At 50.5% G+C, this 15,153-nt stretch overlaps 1 protein-coding gene across 1 annotated transcript in view; it reads right to left on the reverse strand.

Annotated features, from left to right (window-relative positions):
- Positions 1-14,605, reverse strand: part of PNPLA1 (patatin like domain 1, omega-hydroxyceramide transacylase) — a 36,500-nt gene extending 21,895 nt beyond the window's left edge. The window contains 1 exon segment of the mRNA XM_037063308.1: positions 14,058-14,605. Within this exon segment, the coding sequence (XP_036919203.1) occupies positions 14,058-14,262 (205 nt within the window). The 5' untranslated portion in view covers positions 14,263-14,605.
- Between the last annotated feature and the right edge of the window lie 548 nt (positions 14,606-15,153).

Below are 15,153 nucleotides of genomic sequence, written 5' to 3' on the forward strand. Positions count from 1 at the left end.
AAATCTTAAGCGGAAACCCAATACACGGAACAGCGAAACACAGGGCTCTTCTGGGTTGGGATCAAGCGGAGTCTCAGCCCTGTCTGCCCCACCGCGCCCTGAGAAGGAAGCCCCTGTATGCACAGCCCTGAGAGCTCTAAAATTCTAGGAGCATAGGTCAAACCAAAAACACTACGCTAGACTAATTCTCTCATTTTAAGGGCAAGAAACCCAGCTCAGAATGAAGGTTAAACTCCATAGCCATGGCCGAATGGCTGGCTGGCTGGCTGGCTGTTTGGATGGATGGAAAATGAATGAAGAATGTATACCCTAGGTCTCACAGTCCCTGTTAGCATGACCCAGAATTAGAATGTATGAGAAACTCATTTTTCTACTCTGTTCTGAATGCATTTTAGGCTTCAGCCAAAAGCGAAACAACTCTGACCTAGTAGGCACTTAAAAAGAATAACACAATACTACTTTTTATGGGTAGTCACAATCTTCCACACATACTGTTCTCTCACCCTAAGAGTTTACTAAGACCTGGCTTTAAAAGTCCAGATTGTCTTACATCGTGTTGCCGTGGAAACAGTCGTGCCTCCTACTGGTCCATCTCCTGGGTTCCTATCAAGGTGCTTTGGCTGCACTTTCCCAGGACCTGGGCCCTTGCCCAGTCCCTATGGCCCCTCCCTCAGAATCCAGGAGCGATCCACCCAGCTTTGCACTGAAGGATAGGGCCTACATCAAAAACACCCTTCTCCCCTATTATTGTCTAGCTTGGTGTTGAACACTTAGTGAGTATCCAAGAATGAATAAATTATTTAATGTTCTACAAGGAGGAGCTATTTCTGTTTTGTACCCCATTATGCCCCTAGCGTTTAACTCAGTATGTGGCCATGTGGCCCACTGTAGATACTTAATAAACGTTTGCCAAAAAGCACTTTAGGTCAATTGCTTAAAGTGTCATTTTAATTCGCAAGGTTTCGGGTTTGATCCCTGGTCAGGTACATTCAAGAATCAGCCAGTGAATATGTAAATAAGTGGAACAACAAATTGATGTTTCTTTCAAGTCAATAAGTTAGAAATATGTTTAAAAATGTTTGTTGAATAAATGAATAATGAATGGTAAAAAAATGAATGAGTGAACAATTGGAGTGGAGATCAAAGAGTGCCCTCTCTGCTGGGCTGATGGGAATCTTTCTAACTCTGTGGGGGTGTGAAGGGCGGACACAGCAGTTTGCTCTGTCAAGCCTGGTCCTAACTCCTGTTCCCACACAGATGGACACAAGACCCAGAGCTGGCACCAGGCAGGAGACTCTCGTATGTGGTGGTCTTGCGAGGATGGAGTCGGGTCACCCTCAGCACCCTGGGTCAACCGACAGGTTTGTGTACTGTCCATTTGCCTGTTTTCCCTGTAGCATTGGAGACGCAGCTCAACTGTCTTGGCTGAATCTGATCCCTAAGTGAAGCAAAGAAAATGCTATTCTAATACTCTTGACTGAGCTGGTTTAAAAATGGATCTAAGATGCAATGCAGGATCCTGGGTTGGATCCTGGGGACGAAAGAGAAGATTAGTAGAAAAACTGGAGGAATCTATAGTTAATAGTGATGCACCAATGTTGATGTCTTAATGCTGACGGATATACGGAACTCTCTGTATGTATCAGCAACTTTCCTCTAAATATAACATTATTCCAGAAAGATGAGAACAGTAAAGAACAGATTGAACAAAGCTGTCAGACACACAGTGCTTGCTTGCCACCCAGCCTGGGCTAGGGTCTGCCTGCTGATGCTGGGGAAGGTGTCCATGTGTGTCACCTGCATGGGATGCTCCCCAGCAATTAGATGTTTCTGTGGTGAGACCAACACATTCAGAAATTTTGCCAGATTCTCCATTCAAGTTTCTTCTCATCAAGGTTCCAAAGGATTGGCCCTAGCTGGTGTGGCTCAGTGGATTGGGGGCCGACCTGTGAACCACAGGGTCTTGGTTCAATTCCCAGTGAGGGCACAGGCCTGGGTTTCGGGCTAGGTCCCCAGTAAGGGGTGTGAAAGAGGCAACCACACATTGATGTTTCTCTCCCTCTTCCCCTCAATCTAGAAATAAAATTAATAAAATCTTTTTTAAAAAGACACCAAAGGATTGTTTGGAGAAGAAAAATATCTTCATCCACTTGGCTGTAGAGGCTAAACATGTAGATGCAAGTGACTTGGAATTGAAAGACAGCGATTCCACTGTGGACTCACAGCCACACAGTGCCAGTATTTCTGTAGCATGTTATAAAAAGTCTTTTTCATATATGTCATGTCATTTGATCTTACTTTCTTGATCAGTGTGCAAAGGATTGCCTGGCCATGGAGTCTGGCAGGAAAACCGTCGTGGTGCTTGCAAAGTGCCTTCTGAAACCATGATTAGGGTGGATGCAGAATGTAGACATTAAGCGGGGTCCCAGGCCCGGCTCTGCCGTAGAAACCTGGGAAGTTATCTAACTGTCCTCAATACCTGTTTCTTCCTTTGGTACAAAGGGGTCTAGAGGTAGTATCTACTTGATGGAGTTGTGAGAGGGTTAAAGTGAGTGATTCCTGCAACGCACTGAGTGCAGAGCCTGGCGCCTGGTAAGTGCTTGGTAAGTATGTAGCTGCTGTCGCGTGACTCTAAGCTGGGAGTCAGAGCAGAGTACCTTTTACAGAAAACACCGCCATCTCAGGCAGATAAATAACTCTGGGAATGATTTTGCTTTTAAATCATCAGCTGAGGGTATGTTCACATGTTGTGGATGCTCCTCCTGGTTCCAGGATTGTAACTCTACCCCCCATGGCTAAGGAGGAGTAAGCGACCTCCAGAATGCGAGCTGCAGGGGACAAGGCTTGTCTCTGGTAGCAAATGCTGCCGCAGTTTCCTCTCCCTGTCCCCAAAGCATGGTCTATGTTGTTGGTGGGTAGGTCTCCTCTCAGAGGAGGGGCAACCTAAGCCAGACTCGATCACTTGGGAGGCCATCATGGAAGGACTCAGGGGGCTGCAACAAAGAGCAAGCAATAGACCCGTGCCCCCCCAGCTATGTGACATAGCCCGAGTCCCCAGTGCTCTGGGAGAAGCGCTTCTTGGCTCTAATCCACTTAAGCCTGAAAACCTGTGATGGGGAGAGGTGCAGCTCCTTGCCTTGCTAGAGCATGTCTGGGGTGGGAGAAAATCTGGCATCACAAATAATTCCTGAAAAACTTGTGAAATCTGCTCTGCTAAGAGTGCTTTCATTCATATGTTAAGGGTTCGAGCAAGAAACCGTAAAGTTTCTGCAAAACTCCTTTCCTGACAGACTCTGACTCAGACTTAGCCCTCAGATTTCTTTGAAATGTTATCTACTACTTGATCCTTGCTGCCCTGTATTCCTGTGTACTACAACCCAATAAAAGCTCCTGGAGGAGAGGGCTGGAGGCCCTTCCCTTTTGAGGGAACGGCCACCTCTCCTCCCCAAGCAGATCATGCCTTGTTTGAATACCTCATTATGTTTACTTTCATCCCTGGCAGACGGGGGGACTTGTGGGAAAAGCCCCCCCCTCATTTACTGGTGAGAGAGAGAGGGAGAGAGATTGGTGGTCTCCTCGAATAGGGATCAAACCTGAAACCTAGCTATCTACCCTGACTGGGAACTGAACCCACAACCTTTTGGGGTACTGGGTGGTGCTCCAACCAACTGAGCCACCCAGCCAGAGGTGGGGATGATTTTTTTAGTTTATTTTTTATTGTATTTTTCCCACTACCATTTATCTTCGTTACCTTCTTATGCCTCCACCCCCGCCTCCCGCAATCACCACACTCCCGCAATCACCACACTGAGAATGATTTTTGATGAAAACATTTTGATTCTGAAAGTGCACCTGCAGCCAGGGAAACATCTTTGCCTCGGAAACACACACATACACACCCTTGTAAAATGAAAAAGATGGAGGTTTCCATTATGTTTCAGGGAACTCTGGACAGACTTCCAGCTTGAGCAATAGAGCTAAGTTAAAAAGAAACCGCCTCAGCTTCAAGAACCATAGCAACAGCAAAAAGCCTGATTAAAATAAAATAGACATGGCCAAACTCACAAGAAGAAAGAGGAGGAGGGACTGAAAGCCCCCACTTGGGGGAGAAACCTGGTGACACGGCCTCGGGGCTGGGCCCTGGGCCTGTGAGGGGAGTTGAACAGGAGCCCTGCTAACGCCAGGCCCCCCCACCCTGACAGGGATGGTGCCAGTGGCTTGTTTCTGCCTGGGGCTCTCCCGTAAAAGCTCGAGGCCCCGGGTCTGCCTCGCTGGTGATTTAGAGCTCGAAGTGGTACAACCTGCGAGGTAGTTACCGTGAAGCTTGGTCCCCGGTTGGCGGTGAGTCTGGGGCGCCTGGCCAGGGCCACTGCAAACCAGCTCAGATGGGTTCTTCCTTGGTCCAGGCCACACAGAATTCCCACGGGAAAACCTTGTGTGGGCTAAAGCTCACGATTAAAGTATTAAAAATATTAATCAGGCCAGATTGGAACCTGGGATCTTTGCTTTAACAAGCTTGGTAAATTCTATAGAACATTCTTAGTTAAGTTCGAACAGTGCTGCTTTACCTATGCCTTTTTTTTCCAAGATAATTTTCTCTTTACTCATTCATCCATTCATTCGACATTCATTCATCAGACTTATTTTTTGACTAGTATTTGCCAAGCACTGTGTCTGGAACATCCACGACCTCTTTTGGCCCTCACCATAATGTCCAAGGGATGTGTTCCCACTCCAAGTTACAGGTGGGAAAAACCAGGGCGAGGCAGGTCGCTGGCTGGTCAAGGACACACAGCAGCTATTGGCAGGGCCATTTCCTGTCCAGAAGGACAGAGGCCTTCCTTCCTTCCTGAAAATGCAGCGCATGTTCTCCACAGGGATGTTACACCTGCTGTTCTCCAGCCCAGTCCTTCTCCCTCCTGGGAGCTGCATTCTCCATCAGCCCTGGGGTGTCTTATTCCTCGACTGAATGGCAAGGGCCCATGGGTGACTGAGGAAAGGAATTACCTGAGCCAAGGTTCTCACAGAGGTAGTCTTGATCTGGCAGCCTTGGCTGCTGTGTCCCAATGGGCCTACTGCCCAGAACACACCTGAGCCACCTGCTAATGACAGTAACTTCAGCTGCCCTTGACTCCAGTGCCCCGGGAAGCCTTTGGTCAGTGGCATGGCAGGAGCCGCCCAAAGCAGTGCCTGACCAGGTGTGGGGGGCAGACAAAAACACCTGTGGCATCCTCCCCCCCTCAGGGGGGAGTCATGTGGGGTCCCGCTGTGCCCACGTTGAAGGGGGGGCCCCACTGCTCCATGACCTGCTCATGCGCTTTGAAATGTTCTTTAGAAGCCCAATCCCTGTCCAGAAGACCCTCCTTCCGAGAGGGCGAGTGCGTTTGTGCCACAGGGCTGTTGCACCTGCTGGGCTCTCAGCTGGAAACACAGAGCACACCTGGCTCTCCCTCCCTTTCCTCTGCCTCAGCCTCCCCTGAACGCCCGCCTGAAACTTCACCTTTTGATCACTCACCACGCCCTTCTCCGGCTTTATTTTCTCCTTTGAGCATGTATGCTGACAATTTTTGGCGATTTATGGCTTGATCTCACTGAGAGAACGCTAGTTCCATGCGGGCAGACAGCTGTCTTGTTCACCACTGGAGCCCCAGCACCTGGAAGGGGTGGCCTGTTTTATCTTTGCAATTCAGTCAGAATCTGGTCCTCAACCTCTTTGTCTCAAACAGACACTTTCAAATTAAAAGAAAAAATTACTGGAACACTTTCTTTCAATGAAAATAAACCCGTGCATGAGACAGACGACGGCAGGGCTACACTTGCGGCCCCGGGGCTCAGCATGTGTCCTCTCGCTGCTCCCTGCTCCCGCCCCTCCCGCCCCATAGAACCCTGGGGCTCCTCGGAACACAGTTTGGAAACCACTGGCCTAAGTGTGTTCCACCTCCAACTAGTCACTTCCTCTCCCAAAGTCTAAATATAGCTATTTATAAAAGCAAATGAGTTGGACTCACTGACCTTCCATCTATGACATTCTAGTATTATAAGTCATATCCATAACTGCAGAAAAATTATTCAGAGCTGGGTAAACCCCAAAACAGAAATGGCAAAGACACATTCATTGGCATGCCTGCCAACAGCCGGCAAGCGTCAGGAGTTTACCGAGCCGCTCTTATCTGAAGAGCAATTTGTGGGAGCCAGGGGACCCATAAGACCTCAGATCGCCCAGCCAGTGTAGTTGATGGAACGAGAAACGGTGTCTGAAAAATCAAGGCAGCACAGATCACATCAAGTGCTAGAGCGGGTGGACGGATACTGGGGGCAAACCGGAGACCAAGGAAAGACACCCAGTGGATCTCCTGGGAGGAGGCGATACCTCTGGGGAGAAGAGCTGAAGGTCATTCTAGACAGGGCACACAATGGGCGCTATGGCCCATGACCCAGGGCCCCGGGTGGGACTGAGGTGCTCATGCCCCGAGCTGTCAGGGGGGCAGCCGGCCAGCAGCTCAGAGCCGAGCCCTGCCCCAGCCAACAGACTGGACTTGACCTCATGGCTGTGGAGGCATGGCTTTGGCCCCAGGCAGAGTCTCTCCATCATCATCATGTCACCAATGATTGTTATCGTGGCAGAGACTGCTAGTTGTCCCCAATATACATTTATCCTTCTTCCTTAGTAATCAAAGTCCCAATTTTTAGCTGGACACATGGCCTTCCAAAATAAAGTCTACATTTTCCAGGCTCCTCTACATTCGGTGTGGCCACGTTCTGATCCACAGGCTGTAGGGTCACTGATGTGTGTCCCCTCCAACGCCTGCCCTTAAAGGAGAGAGGTATGCCCCCCTCCCCCACCCCCACTAACTGGAATGCAGACGTGGCGGCGAGTCCTCTCGGATGGTGAGCAACACAATGGAAAGAACCTGGGTCCTAACTAGGTGGAGCCACCGCACCAGCCTTGGGGGGCTGGGGCACAAAGGCCACGTAAGTAAGCAGTGCTCTTCTGTTTCATTAACGTCTCTGCTATCCCAACCAATGCAGTTACAACATCAATCCCTCAGTTTGCAAAGCTCATTCATAGGCACCCCTGCTGATCCCCAGAGCCAGCCATGGGGGAGGGGAGGCAGAAATTATTCTTTCCCATTGTACAGTGGCCGAGCTGAGGCTCCAGGTGTCTTGTCCCAGGTCACTCACTGTTTGCAGGACCAGCTTTGGTCTGCACCTTTCCTCCCTCCTTGCTAAGCCCCACTCTGAAACACCACGTGACAAGAGTGTGTGTGGCAAGCTAGGCTCAGGATTTGACTGCAAGACACTTTGGTAGCCCTTGCTCTCAGAGTCCAGAAAGCCATATTCCTAGTCTGTGCTTTCTCTCAGGGCAATGCTGGTCTCCAAGGCTGTCAGAACGCCAAGGATTTAGCACCTGCTGGGGATCAGGGGGAACACAGAAGAGGTGACCTCTGAGGTTGGCCTCAGAGGATGGGGAGACGTAACAGAGGGAGAGAAGAGAGGGGACAGCTTCGGGGGGGGGGGGCAGGGAGCAGCTGGAGCAAAGGCACAGNTAAGCCCCACTCTGAAACAACACGTGACAAGAGTGTGTGTGGCAAGCTAGGCTCAGGATTTGACTGCAAGACACTTTGGTAGCCCTTGCTCTCAGAGTCCAGAAAGCCATATTCCTAGTCTGTGCTTTCCCCCAGGGCAATGCTGGTCTCCAAGGCTGTCAGAACGCCAAGGATTTAGCACCTGCTGGGGATCAGGAGGAACACAGAAGAGGTGACCTCTGAGGTTGGCCTCAGAGGATGGGGAGACGTAACAGAGGGAGAGAAGAGAGGGGACAGCTTCAGGGGGGAGAGGGAGCAGCTGGAGCAAAGGCACAGAGACTCGGAGCACTCTGAGACCACTGTGCAGTGGGGGGAAGAGCTCCCAGCCCCGCTCACCCTCAGCCCCACCCCTGAACGGTTGGATTTGGTGTTCACTGGGGGAGGTTGGGGTTGGCATTGTTGAGGGGGCAGGGTGAGATGTATTGTAAAATAATTACTGTTAGAGGTGAAAACAAAGTCACCTGATAAGCTCCGCTGAAAGTCAGCGCAGTCCTTGGTCGTCCCCGCCCCTGGCCAGCACCCTCCCTGCTGTGGGGTGGGGTCCACCAGCCTCCGCACCTGGGCCCTCGAACACAAGCACCTTTCAGCGCCTTGTCTGCAGAGCGATACAGGAGCTGAAGGGCTCTCTGAAAAACAAGGCCAGTGAGCCTACACGCAGCTTCTGTGCGAGTGTAACGTGATTTTCAAATACACAAGGTAGGCAGCAAACAAAGCCAGGTGGGGGCTAAATAGATGAAACCCAGTAGGTGGATGCTGATAATTGTGGAAATTAGAGGATGGGTTCTTTGAGGTTCATTATATTATTCTTTCCAATATGTTAAACATTTTCCTATTAAAAAGACCATTAAAGTCATGACTTATAATAGCCCAAAGAAGAAACAACCCACATGTCCATCCCTTGGTGAGTGGACAAGTGGAATGTGGCCTCTCCACCCCGTAGGACACTTCCTGGCAATGAATGAGCAGGAGTGAGCACTGAGCCGTGCCACAGGCTGATGGACCTCAATGGCACACGGCCTGTTAATGTGAAATGTCCAGGGTAGGCAAACCCACAGAGACACAAAGTCCATTAGCGGCTGCCAGGTGCTTGGGGGAATGAAGGAATTGAGAGGTGCCAGCTAAGGAGTATAGGTTTCTTTGGCGATAATTAAAATGTTCTATAATTTATTTTGATAATGGATGGACAATTTTGTGAATATATTAAAGGCCATTGAGTTGTATGCTTTAAATGGTGAATTGTGTGCTATGTGAATTGTATTTCAAAAGCTATTTTGAAAAATTAAAAAAAAAAAAAGAAGAAAAGAGCAAGAGGAGAAAAACCACCAGGAGAGGCTGTGGGCCCAGGGTCTTCACCCTTTCTCTGAAAAGTGGACTGGGTGTGGGTGTCAGCCAAGGGGATGAGGGGAACCAGCACTGGCCCCTAACCGATGACAGTCTTCCTCATTTGTGGCCCAGACAGAGGCCTTCATAGGGAACTAAGCCAGCCTAAAGCCACTATAATGAAACCGTTCCTCTCTGCCTTGGAGAAAGCCACTCCCCATGAGTAATCAGGTACAGAATTCTCATCAGTACAGGTCTGTGGTGGGCACCTTACAGGCTTCCACCACCTGGTCATGCGCCCACGGCATCGTAGTGTCCCAAAGGTCACTGGGTTTCATCCACGGCTGCACATGGAAACTCCCTGGGTTCCCAGGCCCTGCCCCCACAGACCCGAGTTAATTTGTTTTCAGAGAAGCCTGGGCAATGCGCATTTTAAAGCTCCCTAGTGACTCGAATGTGCAACCAGGACTGAGGACCATTGATTTAATGAATTTTCTAAACAACTAAGACAGAATACCAAAATTATGGCCTAGAGTACAGTATTCTATCGTGAAACTTTTCACACCAACCCCTGACACCAGGGGGTCTGCACTCTCCCCACCCCCACACGCACCACACTCTCGCCCAGGGTCTGTGATTGGCATCATGTCCGGTCCTCACTAGAAGCCTAGGCTCCGGCCCAGCCTGTCCCTACCTGTCAGGTGTCCACTCCACTCGCCTTTCACGCACCAGCTCAAATGCCAATTCCATGAGGCCCTCCGTGATTTGAGGCATTTGCTCCCTCCCTCTGCACACCAGTGCCTTTTAATTTGCTAATGTTCAGTAGGAGCTGTCTTGTATTATGAGTAGCTGACTGCTGGCTGCTGTCGAGTTTGAGCAGACTGACTGCCAGCTCCTTGAGAGCAAGGCCAGAGTTGCATTTTGTGTCGTATCTCTGTGTCCTCCGCAGGGTCTACTATATGCTCTGCGAACACGTGTGACATGAACGATTGGCTTGCCATGCAGTTTTTACAGAAGGGAAGGTGCCAACTAGTAGCTTCGGTTGGGATAGGGATGTAAGTCCACCAAATCCCCATTTTTTATGGGAGAAATTTTTATTTTTATTTTTCAGAATTGTGCAAGTTCCCACCCATCCCCACTTCTGACCAGACTGGAAATCCTGAATTCCCCGTAGGTTGTCATGGAGAGCATCTCCCCTTGGGTGAATGAGTGAACGAACACTTACTGCATCTTTAATAAAAGCAGGCACCGTGGTAGGTGTTTTTACACACTTTTCCACACATCCCCGATCTGTTCCTGTCACAGTGTGAGGCACACATCCCCAGATGAACCTACTGCCACCTTGGCCTTCACGAGAACAGAACGGTCTCAGGACAGGAAAGCCCAGCCTGGAGTAAGAGAGAAGCCCCAGGGCTCCCATGGTGAAGAATTTTGTTGAAAAGAGATAAACCTCTAGTTGCATGTGGGTAGTGCGATTGTTTACACGTAAAATATCGGATATTCCGCCAACAAACTTTTAGGACTGTTACGAAGTTCAACAGGTTGCTCAAAAAATTAATGTGCAGAAGAGTCAACATTCTTTATATCAGCAATAATCAATTAGATTAGAAAATGCCATAGAAGAAAGATCCCATTCTCCATAGCAACAAAAACTAGCATATCTAATAAAAGACATACAAAATCTTCACTAAAGGACAGGAAGGCCAGAATGAACAGAGAGACAGACTATGTTTATGAATGGAAAAATGTCATTTCAATCAAAATCCCAACAGAGCTTTTCACACGGGTCGGAAAAGTGTCGGGAATCATAGAGGCAGTGTTTGAGGATGGAGTTGGGAGAGGAGGAGGGGAGGGACTTCCATATACGATTCACCCTCCTTACGAGGCTCTGGTGACCAAAGCAGTGTGATGTGGCGCAGACGCAGACAGACTGGCCAGTGGGACAGAGGAGAGGCCGGGAACCTGCGTGAGCCAGAGGCAGCGCGCAGACAAGTGAGGGGAGGGCCACCCCAATGCTGGGGGATAACTGGGTAGGTCAGCACATGGACGAATCAAGAAAAATGTGGACTTCTACCTCAAAATAGCTATGAAATGAGTTCCAGCTGGATTAATCTAAATATGAAAGAACAAAACCTTAAACCTTTTGAAAGAAAATGAAGAAGACATCATGGTAACAAAATAAAGATATTAAGAAACACAAATTGCTAGAGGAAAGATTAATACATTTGGCTCATTAAAATGAAAATTTTCTGAAGGACAAGAAACATTTTAAACAAAATAACAACAAGACATGGATGGAATAAGAAACTGGTGTCTGTAAGTGACAAATGATGAGTGTACAGGCAATGGAGAGAACATCTACGAATTAAAGAGAAAAGGCTAATTCCATAGAAAAAATAGGAAAAGGTCATGAGCAGGCAAGTTACAGAAGAGGAAACACAGTGATAACATCCCTGGTAATCAGGAGATCAGGTTAAATAAAATGAGGCATAATTTCACGTTCATTAGATTGAATTAAAACTTTGCTCTCGGACAGCACCAAGGGTCAATGACATTGTGGGGCAATCAGAGTTGGAGTCGGTACAACCACTTTGGAGAGTAAGTAAACCAAATCTGGTGCAGTTAACGTGGCGCATACCCAAGGGAAACCTTCCTTGTGGGCATGGCGGACGCAAACACAGATGCGCACTGCAGTGCTGCTTAGAGCAACAGACGCGGGCCATGCCCACTGACAGAACGGCTAAATGAAATGTAAACTGGGAGAGGTAAAGAGCCTCAGAGACAGGAGACCAAGTCCTGGCTCTTGTGCTTCTAACTGATGACAGACATTACACAAGTCACTTGTCCCTCCGAGTAGAGATTACCTGCCCGGGTCTGAGTGCAAGCTCCACCAGCTGAGAGAGATTTCCCTGTCCCCACTGTTTATACAACCAGCATCTACATCCCGACACCTCTTGGTCAAGAAGCAGAGTGGTTTAAAGGGTGAGTGTGGAGACTCTGGCCAGACTGGGTTCAAATCCCAGCTTTACCATTTACTGTTTGTATGGCCGTAGGCAAGATATTAAAGCTTTCTGTCGCTCGGTTTCCTCTTCTGTGAAGTGGAGATAATAACAGATTTCACCTCAGAGGTGGGTGTGCGGACTGAATGAGTTCATACCCCAAAGACTTAAAACTGCGTCTGATATCAAGGAAGCATTGGTTAGTAGTAAATTACGTGGCAGTTAAAATGAACGCAGTAGGCTGGAGTGATGTGGGCGCATCCCGTAAACAGGATGCATGTCCCACCTGCATCTCACCGTTCCCTGAACTTTTCTCCGAATCACGGGCAGCATGTGATCCAGTCCTTGGTCACACCTCTTGTCAGGTGTCCCTCTCATGGGTGTTAGTTCCTTTCCCCTACTGTCCAGGCTCATCGCAGCCTGACCAAGTAGGTTTGGGGCAGTATTTACGGAACTGATATAACTGAATTAGTTCTGAAAAGTCTTTGAGTGCCAGAGGATGAGGACTCCATTGAGTCTTTCAGATGGTTATTTGAAGAAGTTAAAATAACGACATGAGGAGGGTGGGAGCAATGGAGCGAGTAAGCAACACAGACACCCGGAAAAGGAGAGAATCTGGAGACAGGATGTGTCCAAGGGCAGGAATTCGGGGTGGGGGGTGGGGGGCATGCACTGTGGCCTGTCGGGAAGTCTCACTGACTCTACCTTCAAAGTACATCCTTGATCTAATCACCCAATCGCTTCTCACCACCCTCAACGCCCTGCACCTGCTACGCTCAACCCCCCACCCACCCCCGCCCCGCCTAGAGCTACAACAGCTTCCTTGTTTCTACCCTGGGAAGTAGGTATGAGTAGAATCGTCAATTTACAGATGCAGAAACTGAGGCACGGAGGGTTCGCATGTTGTGAAATGGTCGGGCTGGGATCCAACCCAGGTGGCGTGTGTGCCCTTAGCTGCCCCCACAGGGCCTCACTCACAGCCTGTCTGTGCTCCTACCTCTCTCAGAGGAATCAGGGCCTGCCACTCTGGCTGCCAGGCCGCACACGACCCAGCCCTGCCAGCCTCTCCATCCCGTCCCCACCCCCTCCTCCTCACCTGCCACTCCCCAGCCCCACCGGCTCCCTGGCTGCTACTTCACCTAGAATGTTCTTTCCTTCCTGATCTTCCAATGGCTTCTTCACTCATCTCACTCGAGTCTCTGCTTGAGTGTCACCTCCTCCAAGAGGCTTTCCCTGGCCACCCTTTCTAGAATAGTACCTACTTCACCCCCTGACCTTTTCCTGTGGTAATTTTACTCATAGAAGCTGCACTTCCTGATGTGACATCATAAGGCTACTTATATGATTGTTTATTATGTATCCCCCCTCCTAGAATTTCTGCTCCATGAGGACAGGGACTCTGTCCCTTGTGCCTGGAACAGAGCTGGACACAAAACTGCAGCACAGTAAATGAATAAATGTGCCCAAGGTGGCCCATGTGGGTGGACATTGGGCCTCTCTAGTGCCAGCTCTAGGCCTGCTGTCTGGGGCTGCTAGGAATCTGTCGACGCCCCCTGCATGGGATGGCGCTCCTGCCCTCTGGGTCAATGGTACGGCCCTCTGGGGCCACTGTACTAGCAGGGCAGGAGGTGAAGTGTGAGCTTCCACATTCCTTCCTAGTTCCCCCCCATCCCGGCCCTGTCTCCACCCCCAGTCCCCAGTTTTCATCTTCCCAGCCACCTGGAAGCAGGTCTGACAAACCCATCCCCGCCAAGGCGATCCAGACAGGGAGTGCAGCCCTTCCCAGGATGGGTGTGCTTGACATGAGGCCGGCAGGGGAACACTTCACCCCCACGTCTGACTGTGCCACGGCATAATCTCCGAGACGCATGTTTGCAGGAGGTCCTGCCTCAAACTGAGGGAGACTAGGCATCATGGGTAGGAGCATTGAGAGAGACAGAGAAATGGGTCCAAGCTCAGCTGCTGGGTCAATGACTGGCAGACCCCAGCTTTAAAACTCATAGCTGCCCACCGTCCCACTGGACCCACTTCATCCTCTCCTGTCTCCCACAAGTCCAGGCTTTGCTCCCAAAAGCATCTCAGAGCACTCCTGAGGCTCCGCTGTGGGGGATGCCACCGAGGCTCCCCAGGGAACCCAGGACAAAGGCCTTACCCATCTCAATCCCGCAGGTGACCAGGGCTGCAATCACGGCACCTGCCGATGTCCCAGCGATGCGGTGGGTGGTTTCCAGCATCCTGGGGGCCAGGTCCCGCAGGGCGTCCACCACCCCAGCCTGGTAGAAGGAGAGGAAGCCACTTCCCGAGAAGGAGATGGAGTGAGGGGTGTCCGGATCCCCCTTGAACACTTGTTCTTCCATCTCCTCAGACTGGGGCTTCCTGTAGTGAGAAGTCACTCCTCAGAGCTGGCCTGCCCTAGCTGGGGCCTCCCTCCTGTTGGAACTGGCTGCCAAGCTTCCCTGCCAGCTCGGAGCCTGGAATGCTGCCAGCTCTTCCCAGTTGGCTGGGGCTCCCACGGGTGGCTCAGGCAGCGCACCTGGTCCTGTTGAGCTCTGCTAGGACGAGGTGAAGAAGCCCCCGGGTGCGCGAGCAGCAGCTGGTCTGAGGGCCCCTTGGCTTCATCGCATGTCTGGATTCATCTCTGGCAGAGTCCTTGGCCCTCTGCCCACGCCAGGTGCACCTACGGCATTTGAGCTGCCGCACAGGGCCAGGCCCAAGGAGGCGGGCACTGCTCAGCCCTCGGCCCAGAAGGATGCACACACGTGTTTCGAAACTCCCACAGATGGTTATCAGAGGGTGCCTCTCTCCCTCAGGCACTGTGGCAGTACAGGAATTAAATGCTGGCCTCCCTCCAGGAGGACGGTGTCCCCTCCCCGCCCTCGGCAGGACTGGCAGGGCGGCCCTTGTGTTTGAAGGGGACATGGTCCTACTGCCCATGCCCCCTGCAGTGATGCCTTCCCTGGGCTCCTTCTCCAGGCTCGGGGGGGTATGTTGCACAATTGTTTTTATTTGTCCTTCTTACATAAGCTCCCCTTTGCTTAATCACTTTTTTGTTCACATGTTAGGACTGGCCACGAGCAAAATTGTACAGGAAGACAAGCTGGGCTTCCGGGGCCCCACCCAGCACTGACTCTCCATCCTCACTGTCTTCTTCTCTCTCCTGCCCTTCACTGACCTGCTGGCCCTTGGTCAGCACCCTCTCACCAAACCCTGAACCTCATGCTGTCTCCTAAGTGCCCATGAACAAAATT

The sequence above is a fragment of the Sturnira hondurensis genome, unplaced genomic scaffold (assembly GCF_014824575.4).
Source record: "Sturnira hondurensis isolate 20B ecotype Veracruz unplaced genomic scaffold, ASM1482457v3 Scaffold0014430, whole genome shotgun sequence".
Classification (NCBI taxonomy): domain Eukaryota; kingdom Metazoa; phylum Chordata; class Mammalia; order Chiroptera; family Phyllostomidae; genus Sturnira; species Sturnira hondurensis.